Here is a 21,735-nt window from a genome sequence, read left to right as displayed (position 1 = left end):
TTTCTATGTGGGTATGACCAGCAACAAACTGTCCATTCGGATGAATCGACATAGGCAGACAGTGTTTGTTGGTAATGAGGATCACCCTGTGGCTACACCGTCCGGGGTATCTGGATACTTCCCACCAACACCAACCTATCCGAACACCAGAGATGGGAATTTGCCCTTCAATATATCTCTTCTCGTTATCCACCAGGCCTCAATCTCCACTAATTTCAAGTTGCTGCCACTCATACCTCACCTGTCATTCAACATCATCTTTGCCTCTGCACTTCCGCCTCGATTGACATCTCTGCCCAAACTCTTTGCCTTTAAATATGTCTGCTTGTGTCTGTATATGTATGGATGGATGTGTGTGTGTGTGTGTGTGTGTGTGTGTGTGTGTGTGTGTGTGTGTGTGTGTGTGTGTGCGCGAGTATATACCTATCCTTTTTCCCCCTAAGGTAAGTGTTTCCGCTCCCGGGATTGGAATGACTCCTTACCCTCTCCCTTAAAACCCACATCCTTTCATCTTTCCCTCTCCTTCCCTCTTTCCTGAAGAAGCAACCACTGGTTGCGAAAGCTAGAAATTTTGTGTGCGTGTTTGTGTGTTATTTTATTGTGCCTGTCTACCGGCACTTTCCCGCTTGGCAAGTCTTGGAATCTTTGTTTTTAATATATATATATAAACCCACATCCTTTCATCTTTCCTTTTCCTTCCCTCTTTCCTGGCGAAGCAGCCGCCGGTTGCGAAAGCTCAAATTCTGTGTGTGTTTTTGTGTGTTTTCTTCATTCATTGTGCCTATCTACCGGCACTTTCCCGCTTGGTAAGTCTTGGAATCTTACACAGCGTGTGTGTGTGTGTGTGTGTGTGTGTGTGTGTGTGTGTGTGTGTGTGTGTGTGTATACCTATCCTTTTTTCCCCCTAAGGTAAGTCTTTCCGCTCCCAGGATTGGAATGACTCCTTACCCTCTCCCTTAAAACCCACATCCTTTCATATTTCCTTTTCCTTCCCTCTTTCCTGACGAAGCAGCCGCCGGTTGCGAAAGCTCAAATTCTATGTGTGTTTTTGTGTGTTTTTTCATTCATTGTGCCTATCTACTGGCGCTTTCCCGCTTGGTAAGTCTTGGAATCTTTGTTTTTAAGATATATATAATAGAGGGAAACATTCCACGTGAGAAAAATATATCTAAAAACAAAGATGATGTAACTTACCAAACGAAAGCGTTGGTATGTTGATAGAGACACTAACAAACACTAACACAAACACACAAAACTCCAGCTTTCGCAACCCCAGGAAAGAGGGAAGGAGAGGGAAAGACGAAAGGATATGGGTTTTAAGGGAGAGGGTGAGGAGTCATTCCAATCCCGGGAGTGGAAAGACTTACCTTAGGGGGAAAAAAGGACAGGTATACACTCGCATACACACACATATCCATCCGCACATATACAGACACAAGCAGACATATGTAAAGGCCTTTACATGCCAACTGCAATTTCATGGGAAGCAATAAATTCTGCAGATGACAAAGCACAAGTTAAAGAGGTAACTATTTAGCATATCACAAACAGTAATCTTCACACAGATAGTGGAGAATATTGTTTCAAAGAAAGTATCATAAATGGAACAACCACTCTTCCTCCAACGTACATCCATATAGATGTGTATTTCATTCTAGAATTAGAATTTACTTCTCTTATTTGTATTTACTGAAACTGTAGTCATTTTCTTACATTTTTTTGGTAAAACAACAATAACTAGAAAACTGACAGTTACAACTTTTGATAACTTTATAATGCACTATTATCTTTAAGATACCACAAAAATACTACACAATACTTCTAATTTACATGTATAATGGACACATCAACATTTTACTCCAAATACATTGTGCAACAAAATGTGTATCACAACAAACAGATTAAAATAGAGAAGTATTTTGGAGAATGAAGCTAAGCAAACTGTATCAGCTAGTAATGTTTCTGTAGTTCAAACAAAGTGAACTAAACAAAACAAATCAATCTAGTAAATACTAATTGTTACTAACCAGAGAAAATGTGAGAGCTTCTGTGAATCCAGCCTGTGCAACATTTTCCCTTAACTGGTCCGAGAGTTTATTCAGTGGAAACTGTTTAACAGACAGAAAGCATCAAATTATGTTCAGCTATCCTACACACACACACACACACACACACACACAAAAAGATCCTTATTAATGTTTCACCTCCTGTGCAATAGTGGATGTTTTTGGTAGAGTTCTTTCAATATTGTTATATCCATGTGCAATTGCGACATCTTCATACACATCACAAGCATGAATGACATCATGTCTTGTCGGAGGAACTCGGACTCTCAGTTGTTTGCCATTAGAAATTACATCTGTTTCAAGGCACATCTTTGACAGAAGTTTGGCCATGTCTTTAGGTGACTGACTGAAATACAAACATAATATTACAACAAAAATAATCAATTGTTGATAATATTATGTAAATGGATAGATTGCATTTATGATACTTCCTATCCATTTAAATTATAAAACATAATATTGACATACATAGAAAATAAACAATTGGATATAAAAATAAATTATTTAAATAAACTTCAAATACTGCAGTGACATGCAAAATCTTCGCAAAAAGGAAACTCCACCCATGTAAACATGTATAATTCAAATAGTGCTGGAGTTGCACACAAATGCGCCAGCACGCCTTTTGTACTGAAAATGTTTTAACCCAACACAGAATGATACAGATGAATTATCCTCCAGTGTCTTAGAATGATATATATATATATATAAAAATCTCTGCATTGGCGATGACAAAAAATGTAATGGTAGTAATCACCCGGACTTGATACAACATTTACATAACATGAAGTCTAACAAACATAATATTATTTTCTTGATTTCAGAATTCATTGTGAAGGGTTTCCTGTTATTGACATGGTTTTATGAACTGTAATTTCATTAACATCACAGTTTTATATAGCCTACCATTAATGAACTCTACCTTTTCCCTTATTGATGGTACAGTTTATTTTCTTTTTATCTTACTTTAAAAAAGAAATTATACTTTACTATCCACACAACAAGTCACATTTCTACTAAAAGTGTCTGAAAGAAAGAATGCAATATCTTGTTGAAGGCACAGTAATGGCATTTACCTAAATGCTTCTGGGGAAATTCGCACATCAAAAAGAGTTTTGCATCACCCTGGTTCCCAGAACTCCTGAAGATAGACATTGACTGTGACTATTGTATCACAGACATAGTCCCTTTGACTGATCAGAGATGTCACTAAACCTGCCCACTGATGTAAACAACCATACACGAGCAGTGCCTATTAGACAGAGGGGTCCGACAACCGATCAGTTCCAGTCATTCCACCAGGAAGGAGGTGCACGGTTTATGTTGTCTGTAGTTCTACTATGCCGAGACGGTCAATACCAAGGTTCTATCACGTCCACATTGTTACTTTGTTCCAGAAAGGGCTCTTAAACAAAGGACATGTCCAAGCATCTCAGAGTTAAGAGTGAACCAAAGCGATGTAGTTTGGACATGGAGAAGATACAGAGAGACAGGAACTGTCAATGACATGCCCCGCTCAGGCTGCCCAAGGGCTACTATTGCAGTGGATGACCACTGCCTACGGATGACGGCTCGGAGGAACCCTGACAGCAACGCCACCATGTTGAATAATGCTTTTCATGCAGCACCAGGACGTCATGTTATGACTCAAACTGTGCGCAATAGGCTGCACGATGCACAACTTCACTCCCAACGTCCATGACAAGGTCCATCTTTGCAACCACGACACCGTGTGGCATGATACACATTGGCCCAACAACATGTCGAATGGGCCACTCAGGATTGGCATCAGGTTCCCTTCACCGATGAGCCCTATTGAACACTATTGAACATGCCTGGGATGGATTGAAAATGACTGTTTATGCACTATGTGCCCCACCAACAACTCAGAGGCATCTATGCCAAATCGCCATTAAGGAGTGGGACAATCAGGACCGACAGTGCCTTGATGAACTTGTGGACAGTATGCCACGATGAATACAGGCATGCATCAATGCAAGAGGACGTGCTGGTGTACAGCAATCTGGACCACCACCTTGGAAGGTCTTGCTGTACGGTGGTACAACATGCAAACTGTGATTTTCATGAGTAAAAAAAGGGTGGAAATGATGTTTATGTTGATCTCTATTCCAGTTTTCTGTACAGGTTCGGTAGCTTTCGGAACTGAGATGATGCAATACTTTGTTTGATGTGTGTACAACAGCCTTTACTGAGTAATGTAGTAATGGAATGAGAAGTACTTCATCTACATCTACATGACTACTCTGCAATTCACATTTAAGTGCTTGGCAGAGGGTTCATCGAACCACAATCATACTATCTCTCTACTATTCCACTCCCGAACAGCGAGCGGGAAAAACGAACACCTAAACCTTTCTGTTCGAGCTCTGATTTCTCTTATTTTATTTTGATGATCATTCCTACCTATGTAGGTTGGGCTCAACAAAATATTTTCGCATTCGGAAGAGAAAGTTGGTGACTGAAATTTCGTAAAAAGCTCTCGCCGCGACGAAAAACGTCTATGCTGTAATGACTTCCATCCCAACTCGTGTATCATATCTGCCACACTCTCTCCCCTATAACGCGATAATACAAAACGAGCTGCCCTTCTTTGCACCCTCTCGATGTCCTCCGTCAATCCCACCTGGTAAGGATCCCACACCGCGCAGCAATATTCTAACAGAGGACGAACGAGTGTAGTGTAAGCTGTCTCTTTAGTGGACTTGTTGCATCTTCTAAGTGTCCTGCCAATGAAACGCAACCTTTGGCTCGCCTTCCCGACAATATTATCTATGTGGTCCTTCCAACTGAAGTTGTTTGTAATTTTAACACCCAAGTACTTAGTTGAATTGACAGCCTTGAGAATTGTACTATTTATCGAGTAATCGAATTCCAACGGATTTCTTTTGGAACTCATGTGGATCATCTCACACTTTTCGTTATTTAGCGTCAACTGCCACCTGACACACCATACAGCAATCTTTTCTAAATCGCTTTGCAGCTGATACTGGTCTTCGGATGACCTTACTAGACGGTAAATTACAGCATCATCTGCGAACAGTCTAAGAGAACTGCTCAGATTGTCACCCAGGTCATTTATATAGATCAGGAACAGTAGAGGTCCCAGGACGCTTCCCTGGGGAACACCTGATATCACTTCAGTTTTACTTGATGATTTGCCGTCTATTACTACGAACTGCGACCTTCCTGACAGGAAATCACGAATCCAGTCGCACAACTGAGACGATACCCCATAGCTCCGCAGCTTGATTAGAAGTCGCTTGTGAGGAACGGTGTCAAAAGCTTTCCGGAAATCTAGAAATACGGAATCAACTTGAGATCCCCTGTCGATAGCGGCCATTACTTCGTGCGAATAAAGAGCTAGCTGCGTTGCACAAGAGCGATGTTTTCTGAAGCCATGCTGATTACGTGTCAATAGATCGTTCCCTTCGAGGTGATTCATAATGTTTGAATACAGTATATGCTCCAAAACCCTACTGCAAACCGACGTCAATGATATAGGTCTGTAGTTAAATGGATTACTCCTACTACCCTTCTTGAACACTGGTGCGACCTGCGCAATTTTCCAATCTGTAGGTACAGATCTATCGGTGAGCGAGCGGTTGTATATGAGTGCTAAGTAGGGAGCTATAGTATCAGCGTAATCTGAAAGGAACCTAATCGGTATACAATCTGGACCTGAAGACTTGCCCGTATCAAGCGATTTGAGTTGCTTCGCAACCCCTAAGGTATCTACTTCTAAGAAACTCATGCTAGCAGATGTTCGTGTTTCAAATTCTGGAATATTCCATTCGTCTTCCCTGGTGAAGGAATTTCGGAAAACTGCGTTCAATAACTCCGCTTTAGCGGCGCAGTCGTCGATAACAGTACCATCGGCACTGCGCAGCGAAGGTATTGACTGCGTCTTGCCGCTTGTGTACTTTACATACGACCAGAATTTCTTCGGATTTTCTACCAAATTTCGAGACAATGTTTCGTTGTGGAACCTATTAAAGGCATCTCGCATCGAAGTACGTGCCAAATTTCGCGCGTCTGTAAATTTTAGCCCATCTTCAGGATTTCGCGTTCTTCTGAACTTCGCATGCTTTTTCCGTTGCCTCTGCAACAGCGTTCGGACCTTTTTTGTGTACCACGGGGGATCCGTTCCATCTCTTACCAATTTATGAGGTATGAATATCTCAATTGCTGTTGCTACTATATCTTTGAATTTGAGCCACATCTCGTCTACATTCGCATAGTCAGTTCGGAAGGAATGGAAATTGTCTTTTAGGAAGGCTTCTAGTGGTACTTTATCCGCTTTTTTAAATAAAATTATTTTGCGTTTGTTTCTGATGGATTTGGAAGAAATGGTATTGAGCCTAGCTACAATGACCTTGTGATCACTAATCCCTGTATCAGTCATGATGCTCTCTATCAGCTCTGGATTGTTTGTGGCCAAGAGGTCAAGTGTGTTTTCGCAACCATTTACAATTCGCGTGGGTTCGTGGACTAACTGCTCTAAATAATTTTCGGAGAATGCATTTAGGACAATCTCGGAAGACGTTTTGTGCCTACCACCGGTTTTGAACAAGTATTTTTGCCAACATACCGAGGGTAGGTTGAAGTCCCCACCAACTATAACCGTATGAGTGGGGTATTTATTTGTTACGAGACTCAAACTTTCTCTGAACTGTTCCGCAACTGTATCATCGGAGTCTGGGGGTCGGTAGAAGGAGCCAATTATTAACTTAATTCGGCTGTTAAGTATAACCTCCACCCACACCAATTCGCACAGAGTATCTACTTCGACTTCACTACAAGATAAACCACTACTGACAGACACCAACACTCCACCACCAATTCTGCCTAATCTATCTTTCCTGAACACCGTCTGAGACTTCGTAAAAATTTCTGCAGAACTTATTTCAGGCTTTAGCCAGCTTTCTGTACCTATAACGATATCAGCTTCTGTGCTTTCTATTAGCGCTTGAAGCTCAGGGACTTTTCCAGCGCAACTACAACAATTTACAACTATAATTCCGACTGTTCCTTGATCCAAGCACGTCCTGTAATTGCCAAGCACCCTTTGACATTGCAGCCCATCCCGCACTTTCCCGAGGCCTTCTAACCTAAAAAACCGCCCAGTCCACGCCACACAGCCTCCGCTACCCGTGTAGCCGCCAGCTGAGTGTAGTGAACTCCTGACCTATTCAGCGGAACCCGAAACCCCACCACCCTATGGCGCAAGTCAAGGAATCTGCAGCCAATACGGTCGCAAAACCGTCTAAGCCTCTGATTCAGACCCTCCACCCGGCTCTGCACCAAAGGTCCGCAGTCGGTTCTGTCAACGATGCTGCAGATGGTGAGCTCTGCCTTCATCTCGTAAGCAAGACCGGCAGCCTTCACCAAATCAGATAGCCGCTGGAATCCAGAGAGAATTTCCTCAGATCCAAAGCGACACACGTCATTAGTGCCGACATGTGCCACCACCTGCAGCTGGCTGCACCCTGTGCTCTTCATGGCATCCGGAAGGACCCTTTCGACATCAGGAATGACTCCTCCCGGAATGCACACGGAGTGCACACTGGATTTCTTCCCTTCCTTAGCCGCCATATCCCTAAGGGGCCCCATTACGCGCCTAACATTGGAGCTCCCAACTACCAGTAAGCCCAACCTCTGCGATTGCCCGGACCTTGAAGGCTGAGAATGATCCTCTGAAACAGGGCAGGCAGCTGCATCTGGCTCAGCCAGAGACAGTGCCTGAAACCGGTTTGTCAGACGCACCGGGGAGGCTTTCTGGTCAGCTTCCGGGGACGCCTTTCGCTGCCTGCCACGCCTTGGAACGACCTCCCAATCAACCACAGGCGAGGGCTCAGCCCCACTGCGGGCAGCAACCGGGGCAACCACAGCGGCAGACCGATCTGGGGACAGACGGGATGAGGTTGACATCCCCGTGATACCCGAGTCCGGCTCCCCACAGTGGTGCCCATTGGCAACAGCCTCAAGCTGCGCGACCGAAGTCAGCGCCGATTGCAGCTGTGAGCGAAGGGATGCCAAGTCAGCCCTCATCCGAACACAGCAATCGCAGTCCCTGTCCATTCTAATCGATGTTTAACAACAGTTACTGAAACACGAGTCGGTGCCTAGATAACGCAAGCGGAACACGCAAAGAATGTATCAACTAACCTGTACAAATGCCTAACGACTGCGCTACAATCTGCTGAATTTACGATTACAGTAACTAAAACTCGAAATTGCACCTCCTATACGAAACTCACACGCAATTTGAATAAGAATCTACGAAGTAAACACTAAAGCGCGATGCTACAACTGTCAAATACTATAATACGCCCGAAATATATGAATTAAACAATGCAAGTACCCAAAAACACGCAAAGAAATTAATTAAACTATGTAACAAATAAGTAAGCTAGGGTTATACGACTTGCTGCTGCAGCTGCTTATCCAACGGCGGCAGGGAGCACACTGACTGGCCAACCGACTCTGGCCGTTCACAACAAAAACAGAAGACAGACGACTACGCAAATTTGCACTATTCAGGTACTAAGGCGCGATGCTACAACCCTCAAATACTATAATACGCCCGAAATATACGAATTAAACAATGCAAGTACCCAAAAACACGCAAAGAAATTAATTAAACTATGTAACAAATAAGTAAGCTAGGGTTATACGACTTGCTGCTGCAGCTGCTTATCCAACGGCGGCAGGGAGCACACTGACTGGCCAACCGACTCTGGCCGTTCACAACAAAAACAGAAGACAGACGACTACGCAAATTTGCACTATTCAGGTACTAAGGCGCGATGCTACAACCCTCAAATACTATAATACGCCCGAAATATACGAATTAAACAATGCAAGTACCCAAAAACACGCAAAGAAATTAATTAAACTATGTAACAAATAAGTAAGCTAGGGTTATACGACTTGCTGCTGCAGCTGCTTATCCAACGGCGGCAGGGAGCACACTTCTCTTCAATAAAAACCGGATTTAATCACAGCTGCATAACACTAAGAATGCTGGTAATAATTTTGTGGACTGTACCTCTTTCAAGGATCCTCAGACAATGACAATGAAATGGGATTTGTTTTAGCCTGGAATAACTCACAGAAGAAAAAATACTGGTGCTGTGATTCAGGAAAAGTTTGGCAATAGACTCATTTATTGAACCATAAAAAAGCAAAAAATTTTAACATAATAATTTGAGACTTGATTTTTACAAATTTAGATCCAAAATTCATTGGACATATCAGCATTTGGCCAGACTTATATAAACATAATTACACGAAGCAGACTTTTGTAAGGGACTTGAGTGGGAGGAACAGGAAGAGAAGGAAGAGGAGAGAGAATGATGCTTGTTGAACATACAGTTCATGACAAGTTTTATCTTATGATGTAGGACATCTCCTTCTCATCAACAGTTTCTGAAGCCCAATACTGTGTTGTTATAAGCCAATCTGTCCCAAAAGCTGAAGTCACAATTAAGTACCCACGAACGTAGCCACCCACGCAACTTACTGTTAACTCTATGACCAGCCAGCCCACATTACTAAGATGCTACAGATTACCAAGATGCTCAGTAACATACTAGCAGCCAAATACACACATTTTATGTTACGAACATGCCCTACTTTATTAATCAAGTCCAAGACTTTCGTACACCTGTCATAATGAGATTCATTTCAATCAATGTCACCAACATTTACATAAATCTACCTGTTGAAAGTGCTCTCGAACTCATTAATAGCAACCTACTAACACAATAAATTAGAACCAAGTAGTAATATGAACTTACTGAATTGTCAGGACTAATTCTGTCACTTAATTACTTCTAATATCATAATAAATTGAAAATGCAAAAAGATTATCTACACATGATTGGCTCTAGAGATTGTTTAACAACTGGTGTAAATATAAATTACCTTGAAAGCAAAAATTCCAGAACCCTTGTACACCGGAAAGTTACTTTATCTACTAAAATAATTTTGCTGGTGACAGTTTTATCCTTCTCAACCAAACAACTGATGAAATTTATGAATTAGCTAATAGACCCCAGCAACAAACAAAACACAAAATGTTCACAGTAGAGCACAAGTTAAATGAAGGCATATATTTCTTTCAACTACTTATCTACGGAGAAAAACAACCATAATTTCCATATTTGCTGACCGTCTACTATGACCAATGTTACACAAGACAACACTCGTTATTTACCAAATTACTACAAAATGGCATTATTCAGACCAACGAAAAACTGAATGTTAAAAACTCTTTTGCACCAAGCCCATGAACTTTGAAGAGATTGCCATTACTAAATAATTAATATCTAAAATACAGTGTTGCAACTCACTAGTAATTAAAGGAATTTAACACAATAACAACCGCTCACACTTTTATTCACTGTCTTAATTAGTTTTCAGTCATTCTCTCCTTGAGTGATGGGTCTTGAATTTATTGTGGCTTGTATTCTTATCAACATGGTGTTTCAGTTCTCTTCATTCACCTGAGAGTGACCAAGTTACTTCCTCAAACACTGCCTGATGAAACCTCTAATTAATTCCCACCAGCCTCCCCAACAAGCTGCCCGTGGTGGAAAGTACATCCAAATAATTTCATTGTGGACACAGCAATACTGTATGTCAGTATGCTGGACAGTTTTGAAGACTTCAGAGAGTTCTGTGTTGGCTGCGTGGAATGTTGTAACATTGTCAGGGTAAACAGTAAATTGTAGGTTTCCATGTCCTACAAAGTGTTGTCTGGCCATTATAAATGTATCAGTGAACATATCATTGACAAGTTCAATGTGAAATGCCCGTGTTGTGGCACATGTGAATAGGAACAGATTAACTTTTTGATATTCTGGTCAATTTTTACGGTGACTGCAGTGCATTGCACCCTACAAACTAACAAAGTCACACCAACCAACAGCAAAGGATTGAACCAAGCTATCTTTCATGCTTTAAGCAACTATTCTCCTTAAAGCAATACAGTGAGTTTGGTAGTTAACAGCTCCTTTTGAACTCTTTTGATCAAGTTTATATGGGCATTGTGTAACTCCAGAGTACTCAGACTACTAGTATTTCTAATATTTTTCTTTGTACTCTCAACAAGTCAAAATAAAAGGATAGTTACATTAAGTATTCACCAGCAGGATCTAAATTTTGCAATGCTGACCAGGAGTTCGGCGATGATGATCAGAGTGACATTTGTGCGGATTTTGGCTTCTGGCATTAATTTAAGTAGAAATGGGATGTCCAGAGCCATGACTGCCTGTCTTCAGAAAACCATGGTGGTCCACACCATAAGATGTTAAGTGCTACTAGCAAGTCTGCTTAGAGTTCCCATATGAGATGATCTGTGGGACTTTGACTTCCAGAACAGTGCCTCCACCGACTGGGTGTAGCGTACATCAGGATTTCTGCCAGCCAATTTCAAATGAAAGTTTTCAATTTGTTTGTATCATTTCATATCCATTTCAAGGTGACTGCTGAATCGCTCCACAATGTAGCCTTGTTGTCATTGACTCCCATTTTCTGGCAAAAGTAACGAATGAGTCATGAGCCTATCAATATAGCAAGCAATTCCAGCCTAGCTAAAGTTACTTTCTTGATTGGTGCCAACCTGATATTGATGCCAACAAAATGTGCTGTGTAACCAACTTCAGCAGTTGTCCGTACATACAGAACACCACACCCAATGGATGTAAACAGGCCAAGAGGATTGTAAAACTGGGCAGTTGCTTGAAGAACTTTTCTCTTCGTTGCCAATTTGTCACTCGTTTCTTCCGCTATCCTTTGGTAGTCAGTGCAGATGAAGTAATCTTCTGTACTCAATTGATTACCCAAGACTTGGGTTGTGGGCTTGGTTCCAAAGCCTTTTGGCATACCCTATTGCCATCAGTTCTTTCAAATTATTGAAATCCATTGTGAAAACCTTTAGCTGTCTTTTATTTTGCACAGTGCTACTGGTTTTGGTCATAGACCAATTTCAAGCTTAGCCCAAATGAGGAAATACAAAATTTTGGCGAGTGTATAATTTGACAAGTTAGTGTAAGGTTACAAACATCATACTTTCCAGCATAAATGGCAGGAATGTTATATCTGGATGTTGCCAACCATAGTCAGTAAAATTGTTAATAATATAATAATTGGGGTTGGGTTGTTTGGGGGAGGAGACCAGATAGCGAAGTCATCGGTCTCATCACATTAAGGAAGGATGGGGAAGGATGTCGGCCGTGCCCTTTCAAAGGAACCATCCCAGCATTTGCCTGGAGCGATTTAGGGAAATCACGGAAAACCTAAATCAGGATGGCCGGACGCGGGATTGAACCATCGTCCTCCTGAATGCGAGTCCGGTGTGCTAACCACTGCGCCACCTCGCTCGGTAATATAATAATTGTACAGAGTAATCATCAGCAAAAGGCTTATTCACATGAAAATCAATAATGAGTTAACAGATGAAAATACATCAAACAGAAAGTGAAAACAGGCAAAGATAATGCCATGTGAAAGATAAAATATATACAGTATGTAATAAAAAGTGAAACATTAATGTAACAGATATAATGGAACATTGTGGTCTTTAGTTGAAAGTAAAGAACAACTTACATCTGCGAAATATATTGCAATATTAAGTGTACAACACACATATAGAAACAGACCAAAATGTTTAGTAATAAAATTATAATTTCTGTGAAGAGCCTTCAGTTGAACTGAGTGCTTAGAAAAATATTCTAATTTTAAACAGCATAACCAGAAGAAAGGTGAGGTGGGCGGGGAGGGGGGGGGCGGGTGGGGGTGGGGGGAGGGGTTGGAAGCTTTTCTTTACAGTGAAATTTTAACAATCCACTATAAGCACACGGCAATGTGAGAAAAAGAAAAGGTAATAGAGAAAGAGAGTAGAACTGAGGAGTGGGGAGAGCGAAAAAGAGAACCAATAAAGGGAGACAAGGGAAATTAAAGAGTCAAGTATTATCTTATACATTCATTAAGTAAATAAATAAAGTATTTGCAGAGTCAATGTTACAGGGGAGTGAAAACCCACAAAAAAATTATTGACGAAGTTTATTTATCTATAGGACAAAGCAGAGAATGAATATAGAGTAAAAAGGTAGGAAGCTAATTTATGTTAGTTTGTTATTGATTTTTTGTATGAATAAGCCTTTCGGTATTAACTGCTCTGTAGAATTATAGTATTGCTGACAATTTTATAGACTGTTGTTGGCCTGCATCAGCAACTTGTAATTGCTTACATCATGGTACAATATTCCTGCCATTTATGCACAATGTTTATAAACTTACACTAACTTGTCAAATTGTACATTCTCTAACATTTTGTATTTCCTCATTTAGACTAAGCTCAAAAATGGTCTATGACCAAAACCAGTGGCAATGTGCATAATAAAAGACAGCTGAAGGTTTTCAAAAATAATTTCAACAATTATTTAGCAGCTGATTTTCCCTGCGTATATTGACACATCTTTCAAATTAGTTGCTCATTTGGAAACTGGAAGGCTTATTTGCAGGAAGAGTTCTGCCCATTCCTAGCAAACAATTGCAGCTTCTTCACTGTCTCTCACACTAAACACAAAATTGTCCATGATTATAGAATCATCAATGAGGGTTGACACTCGCTATTCCATTCTTAGTTTGTTCAACACAATATCAAAAGAACCCAGTGAGATCTATGTCCTGCTTGGAAGACTTGGTCCACAGACTAGCCGCATCAGAAATTTGCAGAATCGTAACAAGGTTGCCAGTATGTCTGGCAGTAAATGTGTTCCTGTTTAAAGGGTGTCATTCAAAGTTGGAGAGTTTGGTTCATGCGACGATGCATCAAACAGAATCCTGCTATCAAGCAACCAGCCATGCAAGCAGGCTGCATAATGCTACAACACTAACTGAATGTGTGCCGACAGGGGTGGCCACTTGCCCTTCAGATGTGCAGAATGCGCATGGACCACCTTCCGGGTGGTTTATACTAATTGCATATGATTGTGGGCAAGTTGAGGAGCACCAGGTAGTGCCTGCGCACAGTGGGGCAGTGTTGGAGCAGCCTGTCATAGAGTGAATACAGATTACTATGATAGTAACAGAAAGCAATCTGCAACGGATGGCCTGAATGCTTACAAGTGATCGAAAGATGGAACATTTGGTAGTAAATACCACATTCAAGTCCATTATGCTGTCATGTTAAAAATCATACTTTCTGTCATAATGCTATGCAATAAGGATGACTTCCATGTTCAACAGACAAAAAGCTTTCTCATCAATACATTTTGTCAGCTGTAGTCTAACATAAATATGAAGTAGCTCAAATCCCTGAAAACAGTATAAACAATAATAAGTTGAGTTCAAACATACTGCTGGTCAATATAGGAAATTATATTTAAGTAGGACAGTAACAAAACAAAACATATGTTCCAGTTTACATATATTATGAGGAAAAGTAAACAAATACAATATGCTATACATGAGACTGAAAATTAAGAACAGTAGAGAAATCATGACAATTAATTACAAGACAAAATGTTACATGAAAGGAAAATGGAGACTGACAAAGAAATCAGTGATAGTTAATTAAAGAACACAAGTGGCTATAAATAATAGTAGCATATGTAACACTCATTCAGTACCTATGATAAAAACTATTAGCTTGACATTACTAGTACTTAATGTTTAATTTACTTTGCACTTACTCCTCATTACTGTTATTGAATTTGCTGTGATTATATGCTGACCAGTTACCAAGATTGAAAAGTTGTACAATGAAAACCTAATATATTGTTAGACATTAATTAATTAATTACCAGTATTGTCAAATAGGAACTAAAATTTGTGAATTGAGAGAGGGAGAGGGAGAGGGAGAGGGAGAGGGAGAGGGAGAGGGAGAGGGAGAGGGAGAGGGAGAGGGAGAGGGAGAGGGAGAGGGAGAGGGAGAGGGAGAGAGAGAGGGAGAGGGAGAGGGAGAGAGAGAAGTCAAGAATACACATTTTCTTATAGCTGCAAATGAGTTAACAATTTTTTTACCATAAATTACATCAATTTATTTAGGAGACAACCAAACTTGTCCACAAAAATTTAATGGCTTATCTCTAACCAATATCTTCCACAGAATCAAGAAATGAATGACGACAAAAATAGGCTATTTCGAATTGCTGCATTTCTCTACAGTAAACAGCATGGATTTCAAAGATGTCTTCAAGTAAAAATACTATTATCTATTCTACTTTAGTATAAAGACAAACAATTGCAGTGATTTTTTTTAGGTTTAATGTCTGGTGTCACATAACTGATGAATGAAGTTCAGGCCTGCCCCCTTAACTTACAAGATGTGGTTCTCTGCAATATATTGAATAATTTGGTAATAAAAGTCCTGTAAACATGGGTTCCAACTGCATATCTTACTTCTTACTTCATCTTCACTACTGTAAAAAACAGATCTCTTCTAGAGAATTTACTAGACTTTTTTGTATCAAATAATCTTTCTTCTCACATACCTGAATACTGACCATTCCTCCTGGGACACCCAATATGTGCATATACATTTATGACGTATAGTAGTAAGTTATAAGCAATGAAAATGAAAGACAGCATTACCCTAACAAAATCGCATAACAACAAAAAAGCTCCGTTCACTGTCATATCACACCGGGGAAAAACTTCAGATAAAAACAAACTTGCTTTCCAAAAAATCAATCTGAGGATGAAGCTTCAAAAACCACAATACAGTATGATTACAAATTCGTCATTCCCTAGAACAGTCCTGCAAATTCATTCGTTTGCGTGTTTGTAAGTTAAAATACGATAACTATGAGAAAATGCACATACAACAGACAGGAAGAAATTTCAATGCAAACTTCACAGACCATCTTAATTTCATAGGCATAAACCTATTTTCACTTACACATCTGAAAGAACGAATCCCCACAACTAGCAACACAAGACAATGCTTGTCAATCTTATACACCACTGGAAAAGGTATCAGGCTAAATAGAAATATAAATTTTTCACATATATGATGAAATATCCTGACATTTTGAATAAACAGACTGACCTAAAATCAAAAATTAACTATTTAAAATTACAGCAATATTATCATAAATCTTTAGTGCTGAAACACATTCCTCTATTTAAAAATTACATTAACACAGACAATAAAACTAAGAAATGACACTATATAATACATGAAATAAAGAACACAATCCATATCTTTGGATATTAAATACATCACCACTGACAAGTACATAATATTGTAAAATACTATGATAATTACATACAATATTTTCACTCCCTCCTCCCAAAATTCACCTTGGATGTAATGGTAACAATAACTGAAAGACATGTGATCACTACATGAGGTGTGAACAAAAAGTAACAGGATTTTTTTTTAATTTGCAGGCTTTATACATCTGATTTTAAAATTTTTTATTATTATTATTATTATTATTTTTATCTTGTTGGTACACAGGTCCCTGATCTACATTTGCATTTTCAGCTGTTTTGAATATTTAGTGTATTACTGACAGTTGAAAAGCTTATAAGTGTTTTCAAGTGCTTGGTGAATTTCTACTTTTGAAAAAGATGGATCAAACAATTTGCATTTAATTTTGCTTCAAAAATGGAATATGGTGCACCACTATATTCAAAATGCTGACTGTGGCTTTTGGCGAATCTACTATAAGTAAGATGAGTAGTATTGAAACATTTCAAAGAGGGTAAGATGACTTTGAAGACAACAACTTCCATGGCCATACTAACACATCAATTATTGATGACACTGTGGAAGAAGCAAAGAAAATGGTTCTCGAAAATCTCTGTATTATTAGCAGAGAGGTTATTGAAAATGTCAGAATATTCTTTGGCTCATGCCAAGCAATTTTTTCAGATGTTTTGGGCACAAAATGTGTAGCAGGAAAGTTTGTTCCAAAATTGTTGAATTTTAACCAAAAATGACATTGTGTAGACATCACTCAAGAACTGCTGAATAAAGTCAACAACGAATCAGAACTTCTAAAGAAGGTTAGGATGGGTGACAAAATATGGGTATACGGCTGTGATGAGGCCCAACTGTCCCAATGGAAACTGCCTGAAAAGATAAGACTGAAAAAAATTCAAGTTTGATCACATGTGAAAGTTGTGGTCACTGTTTTCTTTGATTACAATGGGATAGTGCATCATGAGTTCATGCCTTACAGTCGTACGGTCAATAAGGAATACTACTTGGAAATTATGTACAGTCTGAATGAAGCAGTCTGAAGAAAATCAGCTGAGCTGTGGCAAACCACTCATGGAAATTCCATCATGATAATGCTCCTGTTCACTCCTTAATACTCATACAGGATTTCTTGATAGAAAATAAAACCATTATGTTGCCTCACAGCCACTATATTTGCTGGACATGGCACCTGTGACTTCTTTCTATTCACCAGGCTGAAGATAATCTTGAAAGGGTGTCGTTTCACTACCCCTGATGTGATAAAAACAGAATTACTGAAGGATCTGACCACAATCACGAAAAGTGAGATTCAGAAGTGCTTCCAAGATCGGAAAAGATGCTGATACAAGTGTATTATATCAGACAGGTTTACTTTAAGTGAACAAAGCTGATGATGATGATTAAATAAAGATTCTTTAAGAAAAACAAAAATTTCCATTACTTTTTGATCACACCTCACATGATATGTGTACTAAGAGCCCTGAACAATTAGACAAGAAGTACAAAAACACAATGTTTAAATATTTTATGTGTAGAATTAAAAGAAGACAGTGTAGCTGGCTTGTACTTAGATCCGGAGACAAAATTCCAGTACTGTTGAAAGACACAACAACAGTCAGAAAGATCAATTCCACACTTCTGGAACTATCAGTTCTTTTATCAGGGAGGAAAGAGGGATACAGTTTGGTAGGTTGGGAAGAAGGGGCAAGTCACTCAGATCCCAGACTGAGAGGACCCCATCTGATTTGAGGACAAGGGGAGAAAAGATTAAGGGGCAGAAGCAAGCCACCTGCAGTCCAGTGATGGTAGGACATGGCAATAAGTAAAGAAGATAGGAAGATAAATCAGAGGTAGAAACATTAGCACAACTAAGAAGCAAGCAGAAAAGGAGATGAGAAATAATAAAAGAGGGAGATGGAGGGAGGTGAAGACAAATAAGATGATACAGAAAAGAAGAAAGGAATTGAGGGACAAGGAAAAAGAGAAATATAGTAAATGGTTGAGTAATGGAACTTTTACCTACTGGGCCAGCCATGTGTCTCCCTGCAATTTTAAAGCTTTCTCAAGTGAATTCTCCTTTTGAAATATCTCTCTTTTTAATCACATAATATACATGTCTAACAATGGAAACATCAGGTTGGAATATCAACAATAAAACAGCTCCAAGCTGCCACAGATGGTGGTCAAGTGTGCGTGAATGCATACGTGTGTGCTTCCTTTTCTGAAAAAGGCTTTGGCTGAAAGCTAAAAATGTAACAGCCTTTTTGTCATGCCTACTGCAACTCAATGTGTCATCATTATGTTGAATAGCATTCTATCCTTTCGTAGCAGTCTATCCTTTTCCTTTTATTGTTAATATACTTGTCTCATGTACAGTGAAATACAAAATATGTCCAAAGATTTTATCCTAATATACCGGTACCCACTTCCTTTCAAAAGCATGAACCATCAATCTTCTCACAAAAAACAAACAGTATTTGTGTATTTGCAAATTTTATTGATGGGAACATGTTATGAGAAATATACATAAAGTGAGAGAGCATCTCCAGTGCAAAGGCACATTCGGTAAAGGCAGTTACATAAGTTCCCATATAGTAGCAGGGAACAATCCAAGCAGTTGGTTCCATTTTAGAAAATGATGCAATTAAGACAAAATCGTAATAATTGAGGCTTTCATGGTAATTTGCTGATGTATTGCCTGTTGGCTTCCAACTTGGGATCTTCAGCTGATGTCAGTTTAAGAATTTTTCTGACTTTTGCAGCAAGGGCGGTTGACACTGTCAAGGGTTCACTTGCCACATAGGCCACCTTCAGCAATTCAGGGCCTTTAACAATGCCAGGCACTCATGCTGGTGAAACATCAGGAAAAAACATCAAACACACATCAGCTGAAGATCAATGACAGAAGTTGACAAGCAATACAAACACAATATTCATCTCAATAGTTAAAAACTCATGACAACAAGTAAGGAAAAGGATAGAGTGCTGCTCATCGTAAAGATGACACAATGAGTTGCAGACAGGCACAATTAAAAGAGAGTTGCATATTTAGCTTTCGGCCACGGGTGTTCTTCATAAAAGGAAACATGCACACACATCCATTCACACAAGCAAGCACATCACATGCACATATGATCTATGGCAGCTTCGACTAGAATTTAGCTGTCACATGGAACAAAAGCAGCAACCTTCTTGGAGGATTGGGGGTTGGGGAAGGGATAACAAGGTACAGGTGGGAGGGGAGGGGGGGTTAGAAGAGCACTGTTTGTTGGTGGAGAAAGCTGGGACAAGATGGAGGCATGAGAAGACAACATCTACATGTATGTGATTACTCTGCTATTCACAATAAAGTGTCTGGCAGAGAGTTCAATGAACCACCTTCAAGCTGTCTCTCAACTGTTCCACTCTCGAGCGGCACACAGGAAAAACGAGCACTTAATTTTTTTCTGTGTGAGCCCTGATTTCTCTTATTATACCGTGATGAATGTTTTCGCAATCCGCAATCACAGGAGAAAACTGGTGATTGAAATTTCACGAGAAGATCTCGTCACAATGAAAAACACCTTTGTTTTAAATGATTGCCACTCCAATTCACGTATCATGTCTGTGACACTATCTCTCCTATTTCGCGGCAATACAAAACGAGCTGCCCTTCTTTGTACTTTTTCAATGTCATTCGTCAGTCCCACCTGATGTGGATCCCACACCGCAAAGCAATACTCCAGAATAGGGTGGACAAGTGTGGTGTAAGCAGTCTCTTTAGTAGACTTGTTGCACCTTCTAAGTGTTCTGCCAATGAACCGCAGTCTTCTGTTTGCTCTACCCACAATATTATCTATGTGATCGTTCCAATTTAGGTTATTTGTGATTGTAATCCCTAAGTATTTACCTGAATTTACAGCCTTCAGATTTGTGTGACTAATCGCGAATTCAAAATTTAGCTGATTTTTTTAGTACTCATGTGAATAACTTCACGCTTTTCTTTATTCACGGTCAACTGCTGACACTTTTCGCACCATACAGATATCTTATCTAAATCATTTTACAAGTTGTTTTGTTCATCTGATGACTTTACAGGACGGCAAATGACAGTATCATCTGCAAACAATCTAAGATGGCTTCTCAGATTGTCTCCTATGTCGTTAATATAGACCTAGAACAATAGAGGGCCTATAACACTTCCTTGGGGTACGCCAGATATTACTTCTGTTTTACTCAATGACTTTCCATCTATTACTACGAACTGTGACCTTTCTGAGAGGAAACCATGAATCCAGTCGCACAACTGAGGCGATACTCCATAGGCACGCAGTTTGGTTAGAAGACACTCATGAGGAACGATGTTGAAAACCTTCTGGAAATCTAAACATATGGAATCAATTTGACATCCCACCAATAGCACTTCTTACTTCATGAGTGTAAAGAGCTAGTTGTGTTTCACAAGAATGATATTTTCTGAATCCGTGCTGACTGTGTGTCAATAAATCGTTTTCTTCGAGGTACTTCATAATGTTCAAATAAAGTATATGTTCTAAAACCCTACTGCAAATCGACGCTAGTGATATAGGCCTGTAATTCAGCGGATTACTCCTACTTCCCTTTTTGGGTAGTGGTGTGACTTGAGCAATTTTTCAGTCTTTAGGTATAGATCTTTCTGTGAGCGAGTGGTTGTATATAATTGCTAAATATGGAGCTATTTTATCAGCATACTCTGAGAGGTATCTCACTGGTATACAATCAGGACCAGATGCCTTGCCTTTATTAAGTGATTTAAGTTGTTTTGTTACACCAAGAATATCTACTTCTAAGTTTCTCATCTTGGCAGTTGTTCTTGATTGGAATTCAGGAATATTTATTTCGTCTTCTCAGGTGAAGGAGTTTCATAATACCGCATTTAAAAACCCTGCTTTAGTGGCACTGTCATAAGTGACTTCACCATTGTTATCGCGCAGTGAAGGTATTTGGTGTGCTTTATGTATAATAAGAATCTCTTTGGGTTTTCTGCCAGATTTCAAGACAGAGATTCATTGTGGGATTATTAAAAGTATCTCGCATTGAAGTATGCGCTATATTTCGAACTTCTGTACAATTTTGCCAATCTTGGGGATTTTGCAATCTTTTAAATTTGGCATGCATTTTTTGTTGCTTCTGCAACAACTATCTGACCCTTTTTGTGTACCATGTGGGATCAGTACCATCACTTATGTGGTATATATATCTCTCAATTGCTGTCCATACTATCTCTTTGGAAACACTCCTCAACTTTTCTACACTTACATGATCAGATCAGAAGGGGTGAAGACTGTCTCTTAAAAAAGCGTTAATAGCATTTTTATCAGCTTTTTTAAATAGATATACTTTGCATTTCGTTTTGATGGTTGTAGGTGTTACGATGTTCAGCCTAGCAGCAACTTCCTTGCAGTCGCT

At 39.6% G+C, this 21,735-nt stretch overlaps 1 protein-coding gene across 1 annotated transcript in view; it reads right to left on the bottom strand.

Moving 5' to 3' along the window:
- Positions 1–21,735, bottom strand: part of LOC126267776 (phenylalanine--tRNA ligase beta subunit) — a 125,058-nt gene that overhangs the window by 11,420 nt on the left and 91,903 nt on the right. The window contains exons 8-9 of the mRNA XM_049973084.1: positions 2,205–2,412; positions 2,028–2,108 (exon numbers count right to left, since the gene is read on the bottom strand). Coding sequence (XP_049829041.1) covers positions 2,028–2,108; positions 2,205–2,412 — 289 coding nt within the window. The remainder of the gene's footprint in view (positions 1–2,027; positions 2,109–2,204; positions 2,413–21,735) is intronic.

This window comes from Schistocerca gregaria, chromosome 1 (assembly GCF_023897955.1).
Source record: "Schistocerca gregaria isolate iqSchGreg1 chromosome 1, iqSchGreg1.2, whole genome shotgun sequence".
Lineage (NCBI taxonomy): Eukaryota > Metazoa > Arthropoda > Insecta > Orthoptera > Acrididae > Schistocerca > Schistocerca gregaria.
Note: the sequence above shows the minus strand (reverse complement) of the source record. Positions and strands in the feature narration are given on the sequence as shown.